At 34.4% G+C, this 19,336-nt stretch overlaps 1 protein-coding gene across 1 annotated transcript; it reads right to left on the reverse strand.

The window, feature by feature from the left end:
- Nucleotides 1–1,264: 1,264 nt before the first annotated feature.
- Nucleotides 1,265–3,840, reverse strand: LOC145072561 (CBL-interacting protein kinase 18-like). The gene is made up of 2 exons (XM_079019012.1): nucleotides 3,687–3,840; nucleotides 1,265–3,140 (listed from the first exon to the last, which is right to left on the reverse strand). The coding sequence occupies exon 2, from the start codon at nucleotides 2,799–2,801 to the stop codon at nucleotides 1,425–1,427; it is 1,377 nt and encodes a 458-aa protein (XP_078875138.1). The 5' UTR covers nucleotides 2,802–3,140; nucleotides 3,687–3,840; the 3' UTR covers nucleotides 1,265–1,424.
- Between the last annotated feature and the right edge of the window lie 15,496 nt (nucleotides 3,841–19,336).

The raw sequence follows: 19,336 nt of genomic DNA on the forward strand, positions 1-19,336 counted from the left end.
AACTAATAATATATAGTTTTCTTGTTTGAGTTAAATTTGAAAAAGAAAATCTTTAAAAATATTGAGACTTAGGTTTGAAGAATAAGAAGCAAGTATTCGTATTAGGCTTAGGCTCGAAGAAAGGTTTGTAGAATAAGCAACAAGTATTTGTATTAGGCTCGAAAAAATTGTAACTTATGTATAAAAAGTTTTTTCTATCTTTGTTAATTTTTTTCTTTTAATCTAAAAAAACAATGATTTTCTCCATTAGTTGGAAACAAAAGATTACTACTAAAGTACTAACTGAATTACAAGAACCCTGTTTATTATGTATGAAAATGAAAATCTTTATATATTACTCTCTAAAATAATATGCAAAATTAATGCCTTAAATGGTAATGAAACCCTTCTCCATATATATGAAGAGCAAACATCACTGTCGTCAAAAGTCAAAACAACTGAAGTCTTTTATGAAAACTTTCTTATTGTTAGTTCGATAGATATTAGAAAAGGAGCAAAATAAATTCAAACAAGGTCCCCGTGAAGTGAGAGTAACCTCCATTGCCAACTTTTCAACAACTGTTTCAAATAAATGTTTTTGTATCTAATACTAGTATAATATATGACATATTTGAGTTTTGGGGCCCCAAGCCCAAGTTGTTGCGAGCCTTGGTCGACAGCTTGCCTTACCCTACCCAATACCCATTGGCATTTGGCATAGCTGATAGCCCTTCCAACCATGACCAATTATTAGTGTCATATTTTATTACATTTAAGCTTGAATGCCAAACAAATCGATAACAAAAGCTTATACGATTATTATTAATATATGAAAATAAAAAATAATTGTTATAAGTTACATATTAACATATGTGTGTTGTGTTAATTCATCTCTTGTGCTTCTTAATCGTGTGCTGTGCTTCTTAGTTGTTGAAGTTTTGTACTATAGCCCGTTCAATCTTTGTTTATATCTGTAATCCTATAAGTCTTGACTTTTGTTTCTTTTTTGACGATTTGATGTATTTACTAGTGTTATAAATGGTGTCTGTTCTATGACCTATTGCTATGTTTGCTTAGACTGTTAAATATACGTACAACGTGCACATGTTTACCCATATCCCTCCTTATTCTTACTTTTATCATTTATACCCTCTTTTTTTCTTTTAGTCAACTTATATAATTATCCTATTACGATGAAGAGGAGTATTTGTCTTTTTCTATTTCTTACCTCCCCCTTATGGAACTTGGAGTTTTGTTGTTGTTTCTTTAATAAAACCTTGATGCCTTTACAGGTGAATATCATGTATATATAACATATAAATCTTATGACAAAATCACAACCAAATTTCATTGTTTAACAAAGAAAGAAACCCTATAATACAATCTCACACCAGCTAAAAGGAAAGAAATATATTAAAATGTACAAATATTAGGTACCTAGTAGCTCAGGGCAACTGATCCTGCTGTGGTGGCAGTGGCCCTACTTTCTCCGGTTGTTGTGGTTGCTCAGGTGGTTGTGGTGGTGGTTGTTCCTCCGGCTGCCATGTCCAAACTATATCTTGTAGCCCAGGTCTTAAACCCTCATTTACCACCTTGTGATATTCCAGTGTATCTCCGTTACATTTCTTCACCTCAACCATATGAAAAGAGTGAGTGAGCTCGAATATCTCAGCATCAATTGACAAAATTCCTTTTCTACCCTCCGTCATCGCCTCCAGCTTCAACAACCCTGCTTCTCTTTTACTAATCTTCATCTTCAAAAGTTTAGCAATTTCTTCAAGTTTAGATATAATAACAGACGCAGGTCGCCATGAAGTGAATCTTGCTTCTTTCTTTTGTCGAGGCTCTTCAAACAATGCTGTCAGGTCAAACCCTGGAGAGAGGGCAATTATGTCAAATGCGTTCAAATTCTGAAGCCTCATCACTTCCTGTTTCTCTTCAGAGGAACATGAAGCAGAAGCACCATCTGAACTTGCAGAAAGAACCGACTCCTTATTTGGTTTTCGGACAATATTGCCCTTTTTAAACCATGGGTTTTCCTTAACTTTGGCGATTGTGATTCTATAACTGGGATTTGGTTCCAACATTCTTGTCAGTAACCTTCTTACATCCGGTGGAAACCAATTTGGACATTTGAACTCTGCTTTTCCTATCTTTCTATACATTTCCATTAAATTTGAATCATGAAAAGGAAGATAACCAGTTAAAAGAACATACAAGATCACCCCACATGACCAGACATCAACTTTATCCCCATCATACCCTTTCCTATTAATCACTTCAGGTGCCACATAAGCAGGAGTCCCACAAGTGGTGTGAAGTAGCCCATCTTGACGCTTCGATTCAGCAAGAGCACTTAACCCAAAATCAGAAACTTTCAAATTGTCATTTTCATCTAAAAGTAAGTTTTCAGGTTTAAGGTCTCGATGATAGACTCCTCTACTATGACAAAAATCAACGGCTGTGATCAATTGCTGGAAATATCTACGGGCGATATGTTCCTTTAATCTCCCTTTTGATACTTTGTCAAAAAGCTCACCCCCTTTGGCATATTCTAAGGCGAAATATATTTTGGTTTTGGTTGCCATGACTTCATAAAGCTCTAGAATGTTGGGGTGTCTCACCTGTCTCATGATAGATATCTCTCTCTTGATTTGGTTAATAAGCCCAACTCTTAAAACCTTCTCCTTGTCTATTACTTTAATCGCCACACTTTGGCCTGTTTTCATATTCCTCCCATAATAAACCTTTGCAAAGGTTCCTTGGCCAAGTAATCTCCCTAACTCATATTTTTCCATCAAAATACTCCCTTTAATATCCATATGATTCACATAAACTGAAAGAAACTACCCTAACTTCACACGGATCACACTCACAAAAGAAGCACCTTGTTAATCTGTAATGTAACCTCAGGTTGTGCCACGTGGATATAGTAAGGTGGACATGATGTAGCCAGTCTCATCAAGAAGGAAGATGGTGAGTTGTAGAGAGGCAGAATCACAGTGGACTTCAGAAGAAGGCTTCTGAACCTTCATACACATCTTGCAGCATACCCTGGCCTCTCTTTGGAAGATTCAACAAAATCGTGCTCAAGTATAAACACGCTTGCAGATGAACTCAGGAGTAAGTAGACGTAAATGATGAAGAAGAACAATCCAAGCCTGAACATCAAAATTTAGAATTGGGCATGTTTAGGCTTCTAAAACAAGAAATATCATCTCAAATTTGCAGTACATGTAATTAGTAGATTCTGCAAACCGTTATACAGTTGCAAACGTACAAGAGACTTTTAGAGATAAACAAGAATTATCTTCTATTATCGGATTACATAAAACAACCTAATCACAACAATTTTGTTACTATTTCTTCTGAAAAGAAACAAAATGTGTTTAGTGGCAGTAGAAGCTAAACCTAAAACAAAATAAAACCAGTTTATACTTATAGGGTTACAAAAACGAAGTCTTTGGATGAAGCGGTTCTTTATTGCTCAATTATATGACCACTGGGCACTGACCGTTTTTATAACTTTATCTTTCCTATTTGCATCCAAAAGTCGAGAGAGAGAGAGAGAACGTTTGAAAAATGAAATCAACAAAACGATCACAGAATTGTGGATTCGACAAGGTAAATCAAGAGATTTTCATGATAACTAAAACGATCGCAATTAACTTTAGATATTTGAAGCTACTTATAGAAATCAAATTGACCTGATCTACTAGTGGAGCTCGAACAGCAGCAAAAAGAGAGAAACGGTCGATTTGAATGGAGTCTTCTTTTTTGTTATATCCGAAGAATATGCGAGAGAGACTTATACAGGTCAAGATCGAATTCAAATGGCTTCAGGCGATTGTAAATTTGTAACGTGTAAAATAAGCGTAGGAAATGTTCCCCTGCGTGCGAACTTACGGTACGTATGATGAGAGTTTATACTTTATTGTTAGCTAGCTCGTGACTCATAGGGTCCCGACTCTTCTAATTAGACGAATGTCTGCGTTTTGCGTGAGATATAAAAAAATATTTTATATTAAAAATACTAAATCATTTTTATTAACAATTAAATAATAATTTCATAAAAAATATAAAAAATGATTTTTAGTATTGTTATTATGTTGACCTATATTATAAGAAATAAGGTTGGAACTTGAAATTATTTTGCATAGACAAAATTGCAAGAATGGTCCCTTTGGTTAGGTTGAAATTGCCACTTTTGGCCAAACAGGTTTGGACTAACACTCATGGTCCATAGGTATTCATTTTCTTGCCACTTTGGTCCAATTTACTTTAAAATTCTTTTATAATGACCATTTTGCCCTTTGTTTTTATTTTTTTTTAGTTTATTTATTTATTTAAATAGTTTCATAATTAAAAGAAAAAGAAAAAAATCCCTCTCTCTCTTAAACTCTCTCTCTCTCCCACCTGTCTCTCTCTCTCTTCATTGTAGACCCCATATCTTCATCGTCCTCTTCTTTTTAAGGATATGTAGAAAAAAGAAACCCTAATTGTAATCTCCATTATCAAAAGCAACTTTGCCCATTAATCTGTATCTCAGCAAGATCCAATGGTTTTCAGACGAGCTTCTGTGAGATAGAGAGGGGAGAACCCTAACTGTTGTTCTAACTCTGAAACGAAGGTCTATAAATAGGGGGTTTCAGATCCGCCTCCTCCTGAGAATCAAAGAGCTTCATCTTTACAGACCAAAGCACAACGATGAAGACCAAACCACCGGCAACCCCTGAAAACACCTACTTCCACCCCTCTTCACCACCATTTCCAACCATCCCCACCGTCTCTCGACTCTCCTGGCTCCGTCAAATGACCCTCAGGTGACCTTTAATCAAGTTTGAAGAAGGAAAGAACGCCAAATGACCCTCGGGTGAGCTTCAAGCGAGTTTGAAGAAGGAAAGAAGGAGACCCTATGGTTTTTAGAGGTTATCGCCATTCTCTTTTCTTTAAATCTTAGGGTTTTTAGAGGCCACCGCTGCTAGAAACCTTAGTTTCGATCTGTATGCTGCCACTTGAAACTTTTAGGGTTAGGGTTTTGCTACCAGAGCTTCGATATGGTGTCGTTTATCTTTTTCCGGCGGTAGTGTTCAAGCTTCCCAGCGGGAATGAAGGTTGGGGGAGGGGTGAGGACGGTGACGTTCTTTAAACTGGAGAGAGAGAGAGAGAGAGAGAGAGAGAGAGAGAGAGAGATTCCTTTCTTCTTTTTATTTTTTATTTTTTTTGTTTGGAAAATAATTAAATAACAAAAAGAAAAGCAAAAAACAAATAAAAAGGGGCAAATTCGTCATTTTAGATCGTTTTGGACCAAACTCACAATAAAATGAAAATTTTTGGACCGTTAGTGCTAGTCAAAACCTGTTTGGCCCAAAGTGGCAATTTCCACCTAACCACAGGGACCATTCTTGCAATTTTGTCTTTTGCATATACAAAGTTACATCATTAAAATAGAAAAAAAATTAATTTTTAAAAATAAATAAATCGTTATTGTTATCTATTAAATAATAATTTCATATTAAATTAAAACGTTTATATTAAATATTATCATTACGTAGAAAATACGATAATAGAGACATCTTTTTATCTATCTTAAATTTTATCATTCTGTACAAAATATGATAATAGAGACAACTTTTTATCTTAAATACTAAAAAAATGTTTTGTATCATAAGTATTACCATAATTATGTATAACATATGATAATAGTGACGTCTTTTATAAGGTTAAAACTTTAAATTGTGTTACATACAGAGTTGTAAAATTTGGCTAACACAACCAAATACTCTGCATGTTACTTAAACTCGGCTTCCAATGGAAGCGAGTTTGCCTAACTCAGCCAGAAGACACTCATATACTTATTAAACTTGATCCAAATCTAAAAGATACGGTCCAAAAAATCATTTTCGAAATTCTGAAATTTAATTGGTCACTTGTCGACAAAGACAATCTCAACAAAGAATACACTCAACGTCCTACAAAGTTATATACAAGGAAGATCTCATGTCTTAGTCCCTTTGAAATATTTCACAACCTTTTTTATTTATAGAGGAGAATACATTCTCTTGTTTACTCTCACGATCAATGTGTGATGAAGAAATTTTAATTAAATTCATTTCTTTATTTGCCACTAATTTCATTTTGTTAAAAAGTATACAATAATAAAAATAAAATGTTATCCAGAAAATTTATTGTTCAATAGTTCTATTTTTCAGTAATCTCGTAAGTTGCTATAAAAAATTAAGTTTTTATTAAATAACTTTTTGTTAAATCCTAAAATCATAAATTCAGTTAGGTACTTAATATAGAAAGTTTGTTTATATGTATTTTCATGATTCAAAATGTCATTATAAGAATTCATTTATAAAATATAATCGAGTATACATTTCGTGCTTTTGATTTAAAGTGATTTTTCAAACAATTGTAATTTTATGTTTAAGTAGATTTTTTTATATTTATATAACATTATGTAACTTATAATATTATTATAAACAATTTGAATAATCATGAGAGTTTCAAATGTATGTGGTGAAAGGAAAATGCTTCATTTATCGGTCCAAATTGATCAAACTCGGACCGAATCAGCTTAATATACCAAACTACATAACGTTTTTTCTATTGAAACCCGGTTTGTATATATTTTGTGTTTTTGAACCAAATTTATTTTTCAAACAATTATAATTTTATTTTTAGGTAACTTATTTATAATATTATTAGAAACAATTTGAAAAATCATGGGAGTTTCAAATGTATGTGCTGAAAGGAAAATGCTTCCTTTATCGGTCCAAATTGATCAAACTCAGAGCGATTCAACTCAATATACCAAACTACATAACGGTTTTTCAACTGAAACTCTGTTTGAAACTAAAAAAAACTTGTTCAAAACCATTTTCGGGATTCTAAAACTTAAATGGACGGTTACCAATAAAGACAATCTCACCAAAGAATACCCTCAACATCCTAAAAAGGTAGGCATAAGGAAGTTCTCATAGTTTGGTCCCTTTGAAACATTTCACAACCTTTCCTATTTATAGAAGAGGAAACGTTCTCTTGTTTACTTTCACCATCGATGTGGGATGAAGAGATTGTAATAAAACACGTTTTCTTGTTAATAAAACATTATTCAACTTATTTAGTAAAACACATTTCTCTTGTTTACCCTTTCTTTATTATTCAATAGTTCCATTTTTCTATAATCTCGTAAGTTGCTATCCAAAAAAGTAAGTTTTTATTGAATAACTTTTTATTCAATTCTAAAATCATAAATTCAGTTAGGTACTTAATATAGAAAGTTTGTTTATATGTATTTTCCAGATTCAAAAGTTCATTATAAAAAGAATTCATTTATAAAATATAATATGCGTATATATTTCATGCTATTGATCAAATCAAATTTTCAAACAATTATAATTTTATGTTTAGGTAGATGTTTTTTTATATTTATATAACATTATGTAACTTTTTTAAAATATCATTGGAAACAATTTGAAAAATTATGGGAGTTTCAAATTTATGTAGTGAAAGGAAAATGCTTCTTTTATGGTCCAAATGTATCAAGCTCGGACCGATTCAACTAAATATACCAAAATACATATTTTTTTTTCTAGTGAAACCCGGTTTGTATATATTTCGTGCTTTTGAATCAAAATGATTTTTCAAACAGTTATAATTTTAGGTTTAGGTAGATGCTTATATATATATATATATATATATATATATATATATATATATATATATATATATATATATATATATATATATATATATATATATATAAAATTATGTAACTTATTTATAATATTATTAGAAATAATTTGAAAAATCATGGAAGTTTGAAATGTTTGTTATGAAAGGAAAATGATTCCTTTATCGGTCCAAATTGATCCAACTTCGGTTCAACTCGATATACCCAACTATATAATTTTTTTCTAATTGAAACACAGTTTAAACCGGAAAAAAATTCGGTTCAAAACCATTTTTGGAATTTTAAAAGTTAACTAGATACTTGCCATTATAGACAATCTCACCAAATAATACCTTCAAAATCCTACAAAGGTAGGCATGAGGAAGTTCTCATGGTTTGGTCCCTTTGAAAGATTTCACTACCTTTCCTATTTATAGAAGAGGAAACATTCTCTTGCTTACTCTCACCATCGATGTGGGATGAAGACATTGTAATAAAACACTATTTCTTGTTATAGAACATTATTTAACTTATTTATAATGTTATTGTAAAGAAATTGAAAAGTCATGGGAGTTTCAAATGAATGTGGTGAAAGAAAGCTAAAAAAGGGAGTTTCAAATGCATGAGATTCAAAAAAAAATGCTAGCTTTATAAGTATGTATGATATGATTACCTAAGATAATTTTTATTTATAAAAATATATATTTAAAATGCAGGTTTAAAACTTTGATTATTATTAGGCCTGAATCAGGTTGAGTTTGGATTGGTGGGTCTCACGTTAAAAGTTATAAAATCAACTCAATCAATATAATAGGTGGGTTGGAAATCTCAAACCATGGACACATGTCACTGTTGGATTAGTGTCTAAGTCCATAACTATTTTGGTATGTACTTGACCCGATGGTGCATGGTCCTTTTGGGTTGCCTTCACCAAAACAACTTGATTGGAGAAATAAATAGAAAGAGAGGATAATATGATTTATTAATATGTTATAAGGATAATATATTGAAGGAGAAATCATATTTGTTTAATTAATATTGGTCAATAATTAATTGGGAATTAATTTTGTGATCAAGTGTAATTAATTAAACTAGAGGGGCTGAATTGTAATTATGTGATAGTTACAAAATAAGGTAAGAATTATCTTATAAGTATGGTGGACGAATTTAAGGTTGGAAAGCCTTAGAATTCGAGTATGATAAGGATTCAAGGATTATCTTATTGGTTGCTTAATGGATAATCAACTAGATAAGGATAATGACTGAAACCCTATCTCTACACCTATATAAACAACCCCAAGGTCATGAATTCGAAAATCCCTTCCCAAGAAGTCTTAGAAACGAATTCTAACCTCCCTCCTCTCTCTTTATACCTTCTCCACTTGCTTATGGTGTTTGTGAGCCATTAGAGGAGTGACACTTGTGACTCTTTGCTTTCCAAGGTCAATTCAAGGAGGAATTGGATTGTTATTGCTATATAACAATCAAGGTATGTTCTTAAACCTATTTACATGTGGATTCTGATTTCCATATGCTAGAATTAGGGTTCAAAGTCTTGGATTCAAAGTATGTACAATAGAGAAACCTAGATCCGAGCTTTAGGGTTTGTGTGAGCACATAGGATGTCTTATGACCAAAACCCATCAGTGGTATCAGAGCCATGATTGGTTTCTATTGTATTGATGCTTGATATGTTTAAAAAATTCGATTTTTGGTGTTCTGCTTGATGGACTCGGCGAGTCCCACTGTGGACTCGGCGAGTTGCCCCTACTCGGCGAGTTCCAGAGGGTGACTCGGCGAGTCGGTGCGTCAGACAGTGCTTATCTCGGGATTTCTTGCTGTTTTTGCATTGGGATAATTACCTTATCATCTTAGATTAATATTAATCCGATTATATGATATATTTGACTATAATTTTAATCTAATTGAAGATATTTATCAATTAATAAGATAATTGTTTCCTTATAAGATAATTGATTAATTATTTTAAGTAAATTGATAAATTGTTTTGCAAGAAATCATCAAATATGGATAATTATGTGATTAAATGTTAATTTGAATTATTTGTTATTTGATCCTTGTTGTTGTGAAAAGTTTCATATTTGGCCCTTTAGGTTTTATAGTTTAAATTTGAACCCCAAAAGTTTTGTTGTTTTGAAATTTAAATAGTTGAAACCCTAATGTTTTGAAAAAGGTTTCAAAACTTGCCCTCAAGTTTTGGAATTTAAAAGTTGATTAAAAGTTTAATTAGGAATGTTAAATTCTAAAACTCTAGTATAGTTTTGAAAAAGTTCAAATCACACCCTTATGGTTTTTATTGACTAATTAAGGTGTTTAATTAAAGAGATTTAATAAATCCATAAAAGTTTAGGTTAACCATTTAATTAAAAGTATAATTATTATAGTTAACCACATAGTATTTTAAAAGTTATAAAATACACCCTATACTATATATAACATTAAAAGTCTAACATTATATATATGTATAACTAAAGGTCAGTCTTACCGTTAGTAGGCCTCATTCACGAAGCTGGTCTATAAGGGGTGTTTAAGGAAATTGCCTATAAAATGACGATTGAATGGGTATCCACTCTTACCCACCGCACTCTTGACTAGTGGAGGGTCGTTAGCCGAACGGGTAGGATGGGACAAAACCTTCCATTATAAGTATAATGAAGTATAAAAGTAACTAAATGTTTTCATATAATTCCCAATCTTAGTTACTTAGGCAAAAGTGAATTGATGCAATTCCATGAAATTACACTTTGTGCCCTTGCGAAGACGTTAGTGGAGCGTGTGTGGTTAACCGGCACACTAAATGGGTCTAAGCAAAGGTAGCAAAGGGTGACTCAATGTTTGTCATAGTTCGGTGGAGTGTGTGTGGTTTACCGGCACATCGAATAGGTGACTGTAACATGTGAGTGCACCATGTAAGTTTGCATGGTTATTCACACCCGCTTTGTGATCCTCGGCATCCCAGTCACAAACAAGAGGGGCATATCGAGATATAAACATGCCATTGAAAGTTCAATGTATCTCAAAGGATCTAGGAGTTTTCATAGATTTAAAACTTAAAATTCTTTTTCGTTTTTCATGATGGAAATTAGTGAATCGTCATTCACTTACCTTCAAATATTCTACAATTAGGGTTACGGCATCCCTCTCCCGAGTTGTAGAATATCGTGTTGGGTCCTAGCCTTAGTATCTCATTTGGGTGATTTACTAAGGACTAATTCAATCAACTAACTTGAATTCGTTTTCTCCCGTATTATAGATGTCAAAGTTCGACAACTATGGTCTTCCCAAATCCCATGGAACAAGCATTCCACATGAAGATGATATTCCACAATTCGATCGAGGATCAAGAAATCATGCTTCACTTCCTCCTCCTCCTACAATTATTCTCCCTAACCCACAAGATTGTAAAATTGAAAGGTTCAATATCACTCAAGCCCTATTGGCAAGTAAACATAAAGAAGTAAAGTCGGTGTGTGCACACGTCCTAGGGATGAAGTCGCGCATTGATAGACTAAGAATGATGGGATCCGTTGTTAGTGAAGAGATGGCTGTTGATTGGGTTCTTCAGTCACTTCCCAACTCATATAGTGAGTTCCTAAGAGAGTACTATATGACGAACCACAACGTGACCCTTATAGATCTCACCTATATGCTTATTGCTGCCGAATCAGCAATGGTTTGGCGCAATAGAAAAAGCAAGGTTGATTGGTGAATCTGCCTTCAAGAACTCTATGGATATAGACAATGGCAATGAAGGACATGCAATGATCGAAAAGTTTGATCATAAGAGAAAGGCGATGTCTGAAGTAGTTCCATGTGTTATTCCAAAAGAGTCAATTTGCTTTTATTGCCAAGAGAAGGGGCATTGGAGACGAAGTTGCCCTAATTACCTAAGAGATCTAAGAGATGGGAGAGTCAAAGGTATGACTGCGCTTTAGGTAAAAATCCACTATCTAACTCCATTAAGTTCCTACTCATTGATTCTTAATACATGATGTAATAAGATTACATTTGAGTGTTTTGTAGGGTCGGTGAAAAGAAAGGAAGCTTGATAAGAAAGCAAGATGAATCTAATCACAAGAGATGGATCTTGATCGCATGGACTTGAAGATTAGATTTTGAGCTTAGAAAGTTATGATAGAGTTGTTAGAAATTTTCTTTTGTACATAGTTTTCAATGGATTTTGCATTGTAAGGACAAATTTTTCCGCTGCTTTTATAAATAAAATAAATTTTGTTTGACTTTTTTATTCATTTGTTTATTTCCTTACAATGAAATCGTTATGAAAAATTGATGTTCGAATATTTCTACAACGAATGGATATGATTCTTAGTCATGTTATTTATGGAAATGTCAAGAATTTACCAAATAGGGAGAGTTTCTCATCGCCCAAAGTTTCAATTGGATAGAAATTTGGAATCAAACAACTTGGTTGCACGATGAATGAGAAATTTCGTATTTGGAAATTAGACCGATTCGTTGACAAAGTGTCAAGTGAAGGACTAAGAGATCGAGCACACAAAGTTGCGTGTTGATCAAGTCCACCATAAGAGTAACAAAGATATTCGTCATGATTTACTAAAGGTTTAGTAAATATGATTATACTTACAAGATTAAGTGTAATTCTGAATTGATTAAAGGGTTTAGATCAATAGCAGAACGAATAAGAAGAATCAAGTAGGCAGAAAGATAAAAATTTCTCCATTCTAAGAAGAAGGGAGAGTAGCTTTTATGCTTTATGATATGTCTTAGTGATTAAGAACCATATCTCAATTGATCCTCTAAGTGAGTCTTAGTACAATTGTATGTCTAAGAAGAGGAATCAAGAATTGGAGAAATGGTTAAATCAATAAGTCAATCATACTTCGTTCCAATAACAAGTCTTAAAGTTAAGATTGTGACAATGAGTGAAAAGTATTAAAGGTTTATAACATTCATCAAATGTGGGAAGTTGTGATGTCTTGAATAAGACAAAGGCCAACTAGTACCAATTTATGAAGTGTTTTGATAAAAACTACACTAACTCTTGAATATTTGTTTGTCAAGAAATGGTTAATGACAAGAGAATCTTATATGTCAAGGAGTCAGTGGGAGACTTAATGGTCTTGAAAGGTTTCAAGAACAAATCAAATAAACCTTATCGATCACCACTAGCACACGAGTTGAGGTTCACAACCTATCGTGTTGACATTATTTTGATTCTGTGCCAATCCAATCGAGTTAATTATGCATGTGAGTTCTATGAGTTCTCATTTTGAACGCATAAAAGACAAAGCACCTTAATCAATGAAAGGTACATTGATAGGAAAGGGTGAGCTGCTTAACTACTTGGAAGACATGCTGGGCAGCTGTGCTACCATAAAGGCAAGAAATCAAGATTAAGAAAGTTCGGTCCATATGAGTTTGAATTTGTTGTAAACTTTAGTTTTAACAAATTCACATGGATAAGAACACATACACCGCTCAAATCTAAGTGTCATAAGATTTCCTCCTTCATGAAAATGATTGTGAGGAAATGCTTTCACTAAGACAGATTTTAAGAAGATAGTGATTGTAAAATTGCATTCTCGAATTCAATTATGGTTACGGCATCCCTTTCCATAATTTGAATTGTGAGGTTTGGCAATTAGTCTTAATTGTTTAAACACACATATGAACTATCGAAGGCAAATGTGTATAAGTTCAAGAAGCATTGATAAAGGATTATCAAAGCACTAAGTATTAGAAACATGAACTTAAGAAATTCAATAAGCATTGTTTTCTGAAAGTTAAGATGTTTATGAATACATGTCGAAGCTAGTGGGAGCATAAGTGTTATGTTTTATAATAATCATCAAAGATAGTGGGAGCATAAAAGTTATGATTGTATGATTGTTAAGGAAAGTATTGCAAGGTTAGCAATATTAATTATAGAAAACAAGAGTCATACTTTGCAAAGTCGCAATAGTTGAAGAGTTGTTTTGCTATAATTAAGGGAGAGAATATTATGCTTCATTTCAAATCTAAAGGATTAGGTTGAGAAATGTTAATAAATTTAGTCAAAGGTACATAGTGTGTTCTTAAAATTTCGATTATGATTACGGCATCCCTTTTCACAATTCGAATTTTGAGAACATAGCAAATAAAACATTATGCGTCGTGTCCCATAAGCTTCAGGTATAGGATCGATTGCAAATGCTTTAATGTTGAACCATTCTAAAATTTTCCAAATGTCGAGCGCATTTAGAAGGAAAAGGGACTAGAATTGGTTTTGACTAAAATAATTAAACAACTATCAAAGGACAATCCAAGTTCGACGAGGATTGGTCACTTGTGAGTAGTTGGAAGTATAGTATTGGAAAATATAGAAATGTTTCCATATTGGATGGACCATATCGACATCATTATGAATAGATAAGATTCTATTAAGAATGAGTTGTCATATGGAACATATGGAAGTGTGTCCATATTGGGAATTGAATATTGAGAAATCTATGACTAGATTAGAAACTTCTATGCAAAAGGATGTTCAAAGAATGTACTTTGAGTGAGAGACATCGCGTCTATGGAATTGTCTTGTAACAATCTCTGATAGAGGACTTTCTAATATCATTGGCAATAGTCTTTGTGACTTTGGTGCAGTGGCATTACGAAAGGATAGTTGCATAGAATGTTAGAATCTAGCATATTCTATAAGTAGCAAGAATTTGATATTCTTTGACTTATGAATAACGGATTTGGAGTTGTGAAATGAGAAGGATTGGAAATGTGTTCAATGTGATCTATTTCACAAAGTAAGAACCATAGGTAAACATTGTGTGCATGCTAGGAGCATGGGACAAGTGTTGTAATTCAAGTAAGAAGTTGATTACCCAAAACGACAAATAATGAGTAATCAATATGGTGATAAATAAAAGGTGTTTTATTTATACTCAAAGGTTTGAGGCCATATGGGATTAGTATTATTCTTGTGTTTCACATTTGCATGTTTTGACTTCCAGAATAATTGAGTTTATTAAGAATAATCGAATTATTCAAACGGGCCACAGTCGTTCATATGTTGGAAGTAGGTATGAATGAAGACTATCGTGAATTGGTGTGTGGATTGTCTAAAAGAGTATTAGACATAAGCAAGTGTTTGCTGCAACGTTCATGAGTGCTTATGAATGTGATTTGAGCATTGGATTAGACCCACGCTCACTTGGATCATTCCATGAATTGTATCACGAGTGATTAGTGAGACGATAACATCTTATATTCTTGAAACCGAGATGTGTGAGTTGTATCTTGCAAATCGGTTGCACATTGATAATATGTAAACGCACCAGTAACTTGGTGTTATAAAACATATTGTTGTGTGTGATTTGGTGCGTGAGTACAAGCAAGCATTGTATCAAAGTTTATATGTTCCTTTTATCCAAAGTAGGATAAAAGCGATATCTTTGGGCCCCTCGATGGTTTAGTGATGACAAACGTAAATGCTCGGCCGGGCTAGGGCAAATTTGATTTGTTCAATTAGTCAGTCGTCATAAATCAGAAATCGAGATATAGTACAAAGAAAATGATTTGAAATCGTATCTTATATGATATCTAGAATGGAGGAATATATGATCCCTTATCTAAAGGACACGCGTATTTGATATGATCAGAGTTGACAGCGGCTTTGGAAAGCTACGATTGCAGATCGGGATCCGAAGTCATACGCAGAATAGTTATTAGACTTATCCAAGTGGGAGACTGTTGGATTAGTGTCTAAGTCCATAACTATTTTGGTATGTACTTGACCCGATGGTGCATGGTCCTTTTGGGTTGCCTTCACCAAAGCAACTTGATTGGAGAAATAAATAGAAAGAGAGGATAATATGATTTATTAATATGTTATAAGGATAATATATTGAAGGAGAAATCATATTTGTTTAATTAATATTGGTCAATAATTAATTGGGAATTAATTTTGTGATCAAGTGTAATTAATTAAACTAGAGGGGCTGAATTGTAATTATGTGATAGTTACAAAATAAGGTAAGAATTATCTTATAAGTATGGTGGACGAATTTAAGGTTGGAAAGCCTTAGAATTCGAGTATGATAAGGATTCAAGGATTATCTTATTGGTTGCTTAATGGATAATCAACTAGATAAGGATAATGACTGAAACCCTATCTCTACACCTATATAAACAACCCCAAGGTCATGAATTCGAAAATCCCTTCCCAAGAAGTCTTAGAAACGAATTCTAACCTCCCTCCTCTCTCTTTATACCTTCTCCACTTGCTTATGGTGTTTGTGAGCCATTAGAGGAGTGACACTTGTGACTCTTTGCTTTCCAAGGTCAATTCAAGGAGGAATTGGATTGTTATTGCTATATAACAATCAAGGTATGTTCTTAAACCTATTTACATGTGAATTCTGATTTCCATATGCTAGAATTAGGGTTCAAAGTCTTGGATTCAAAGTATGTACAATAGAGAAACCTAGATCCGAGCTTTAGGGTTTGTGTGAGCACATAGGATGTCTTATGACCAAAACCCATCAGTCACTGGGTTGAACCCAATCCGCATAACCCTTTCAAATAAATAAGCAACATATTTTTTAAAAAATATAGTTTTTTCAACATAAAGTCATCAAGTAATTAACAAAAAGATGTTTTCAAAATGAAGTTATAAATTCACTAACATCCAAATAAAATTGAAAAATGAAAACATTTATATAAAATGCAATTGTTTAAAAATATCCAAAAACCTATTCAATAATTCATTAATGCTAGAATTCTCATTTCTTCCTCCAACAATGACTTCTTCATGATGACTTTCAAATATAAACAATATTCAAAATTAAATTTGTAATAATTTGAAAGCTACATAAATAATATTATGTCTTCTACTATTTGTACTAGAAAGAAGCCACCAAATGACAATTTAAAGTATGTTGGAATTTATAGCCTCCGTATTGTCTTCGTTGATGTTCAAATTCGTTATATTTTGAGTTAGGCTCTCAACAACCACATTCAAATCAAATGCATAAGGAGTAGAAAAAAATTATTACTAAATTTTAGTTAATTAATACAATGATATGTAATATTACGAATACGGAAGTAATCGGATTTCATTAACCCTTTGCAAGCGGAGCCTGCCGCTATAATAGATTCGGGCTGAGAAACCGAACATCTCAAGGTAAGGGTTATGAACTTTCTAAACCTTTAGCCAGATTAGGCTTAGCAGTCTTTAATTTATTTGTCTGGCCAAGGTGGTCAGTTCGGCCAAAATGTAAAGGCACTCGATGCTTTGCTACACCATTGGCTGTAGCGGCAATCAGTGCCTTGCTGTCTTGGGCATACTGATACTATTTGCCGAGAGTTGAGGCTACTAGGAACTGGACAACAAGGTTGTTGTAACACCCGTCTCTCGACGTATTATTTAATTTAAGTAATTAATATTAATTTGGACTAATAATGGGACAAATGGATTTTTGGAGTGGACCTTAGCAAGTGGGCCAAGTAGTTGGGCCGCCTATAAGTCGTACGCTGGGCATAAACTGGTGTACGTTGGGTGTAACCTGGTGTACGCAGGGCGTAGAAGCACCTAGGATTCGGGGGGCGCATGCATGTACGCGCAGCGTACGTGAGCTGACTGAAAACCCTAATTTTAAGGGTTTAAGCCATATAAATACCCCATTATGGCTCAAACCCTAGCCCCCTTACCAGTCCCTCACCCTCAGAAAACCCTAATACACCCTCATACTCCATTGTTGTGCGTGTTTGATCTTTTGAGCTCATTTTGGTGAAGAAAAGCTTGGAAGAAGAGAAGAGGAGCTGAAGAAGAAGAACTTGAGCATCTTGAGCTCAAGGATGTGGAATCATTTCATATTTTGGCACTCAAAAGAGGTATAAAGCTTCCATCTTTTCTCTTAGAAGCTTATATTTAGGATTAAGGAGCTTTGGACCTTTTTAGGTCCAAAGGATGGATCTTTTTCATGCAACTTCGTTTTTGAGCTTAGGGTTGCCACCCTTGGAGCTCAAAGCGTCCCTTTAGCAGTAAAGTTTCAACCTTTAAGGCCTTTAAGTAACCATGCATGAGATCTAGCCATTTCTATTGAAGTTTATTGCTATTTTTCCAAGTTGGGTTCATTTGTTGGGTTGCAAGCCACCAAGTGATCGACTTTATGGATCAAGACATTGATTTGGACTTGGATCTGTGTTTTTAGCCTTTGGATTAGAGTATTAAGCACTTAATGAGAAAAGTGACTTAACAGTAAAGTACGATGGGCGTACATGCAGGTAGGCGCAACGTACACACCATTTAGCCAGTACGCTTAGCGTACGTAGGAGTACGCCATACGTACTCAACTGACATGGGCTTGGTGTTTTGGGCCTCGGTTTGGCCTATACTTTGGACTTTGGGTCTTTGGGCCTTAGTGGGCCATCAAAAGTCAAATAATTTGGGATAAGAATATATTTGGGCTTACGGAAGGCCCATTTGAAAATTTGGGCCCAATTTAGAAAATTGGGCAATTAGTGGGCCATTAGTGGACTTAGAAAGATTAGATGGAATTGGGCCCTTATTATGGTCCAAATAAGAGCAATTTGTCTGACTAAGTATTGTTGTATAGAGTTAGTCGGGGAGTCGTGGGAGCAGCCAACAGAGATTCCTCACGCACGAGTTTAGCATTCAGTTTGAGAGGTGAGTCTTCTCCTATAGGAACGGGTTTAAGGCACCAAGGGCGGCCTGTTTATGTGTCGGGGTTAGCCCGATGTAGGTTTTATGTTTCGGACTTCGGTCTGATGTCGGGCGGAGCCCGATGCAGTTAGTATGCCTGATGTCTCTGTTATTCTTGCATGTGTATGATTATGTGTTCCGGACTTTGGTCCGATGCCGGGGTAAGCCCGAGGAATGCTAGCTTTCTTGTTATGCTTATGTGTATGTTTATATTATGTTATGCCCATGATATGTATACCGGACTTCGGTCTGATGTCGGGCGGGGCCCAATGCAGGGGCTAGGCCCAAGTTATGTCGGACCTCGGTCCGATGCCGGGCGGGGACCGATGCAGTGGGCTAGGCCTAGTATGTGATTATGTGCATATTATGTGGTAGCTCGGGAGACTCACTAAGCTTTGTGCTTATATTTTTTAGTTTTGGTTTCAAGTACTTCCACTAGCAAAGGAAAGGGCTCGGGATGATCGCATGGCACACACCACAGTTTCAGCCTGGGATTGTTTTAGACTATGATGATTACATATATGATTTTGGTACAGTTTTTGACATGATGTTCTTGAGATACATGGTTCTTGATTTTTATTATGATGATGGATGATTTATGGTTTTAATAATGATTTTTGAAATGAAGTTTTTGGACCGTATTTTTGGGATGTTTCGGTTGTTGAGAGCCGGACAACGCAACTGCTGAGAGCTTGCACAACAAGATTGCCAAGAACTGGTCAGGTCGACTACTGATAGACGGGCAATGCGACTGCTGAGAGTTACGCAAAGAAATTGCCAAGAACTGGTTAGCGTAGGTGCTGGGATTTAGGCAACACGACCGCTGAGGATTGGGTCGTGAATCTGCTCCTTCATTTTTGACACTAATGGCTAATTTCTTCCCAGGGATGCACGATCATATGTAATGTCCGCTTGATATGTAGTTTAGTTATTTGCTCGAAATAGAGTTACCACTTCTGCATAGT

This window comes from Lactuca serriola, chromosome 9 (assembly GCF_051521515.1).
Source record: "Lactuca serriola cultivar US96UC23 chromosome 9, Lser_US96UC23_V15, whole genome shotgun sequence".
Classification (NCBI taxonomy): domain Eukaryota; kingdom Viridiplantae; phylum Streptophyta; class Magnoliopsida; order Asterales; family Asteraceae; genus Lactuca; species Lactuca serriola.

Bases quoted from the DNA above. Each gene is read 5' to 3' on its own strand.
- LOC145072561 (XM_079019012.1), bottom strand. From the start codon at position 2,801: ATGGATATTAAAGGGAGTATTTTGATGGAAAAATATGAGTTAGGGAGA.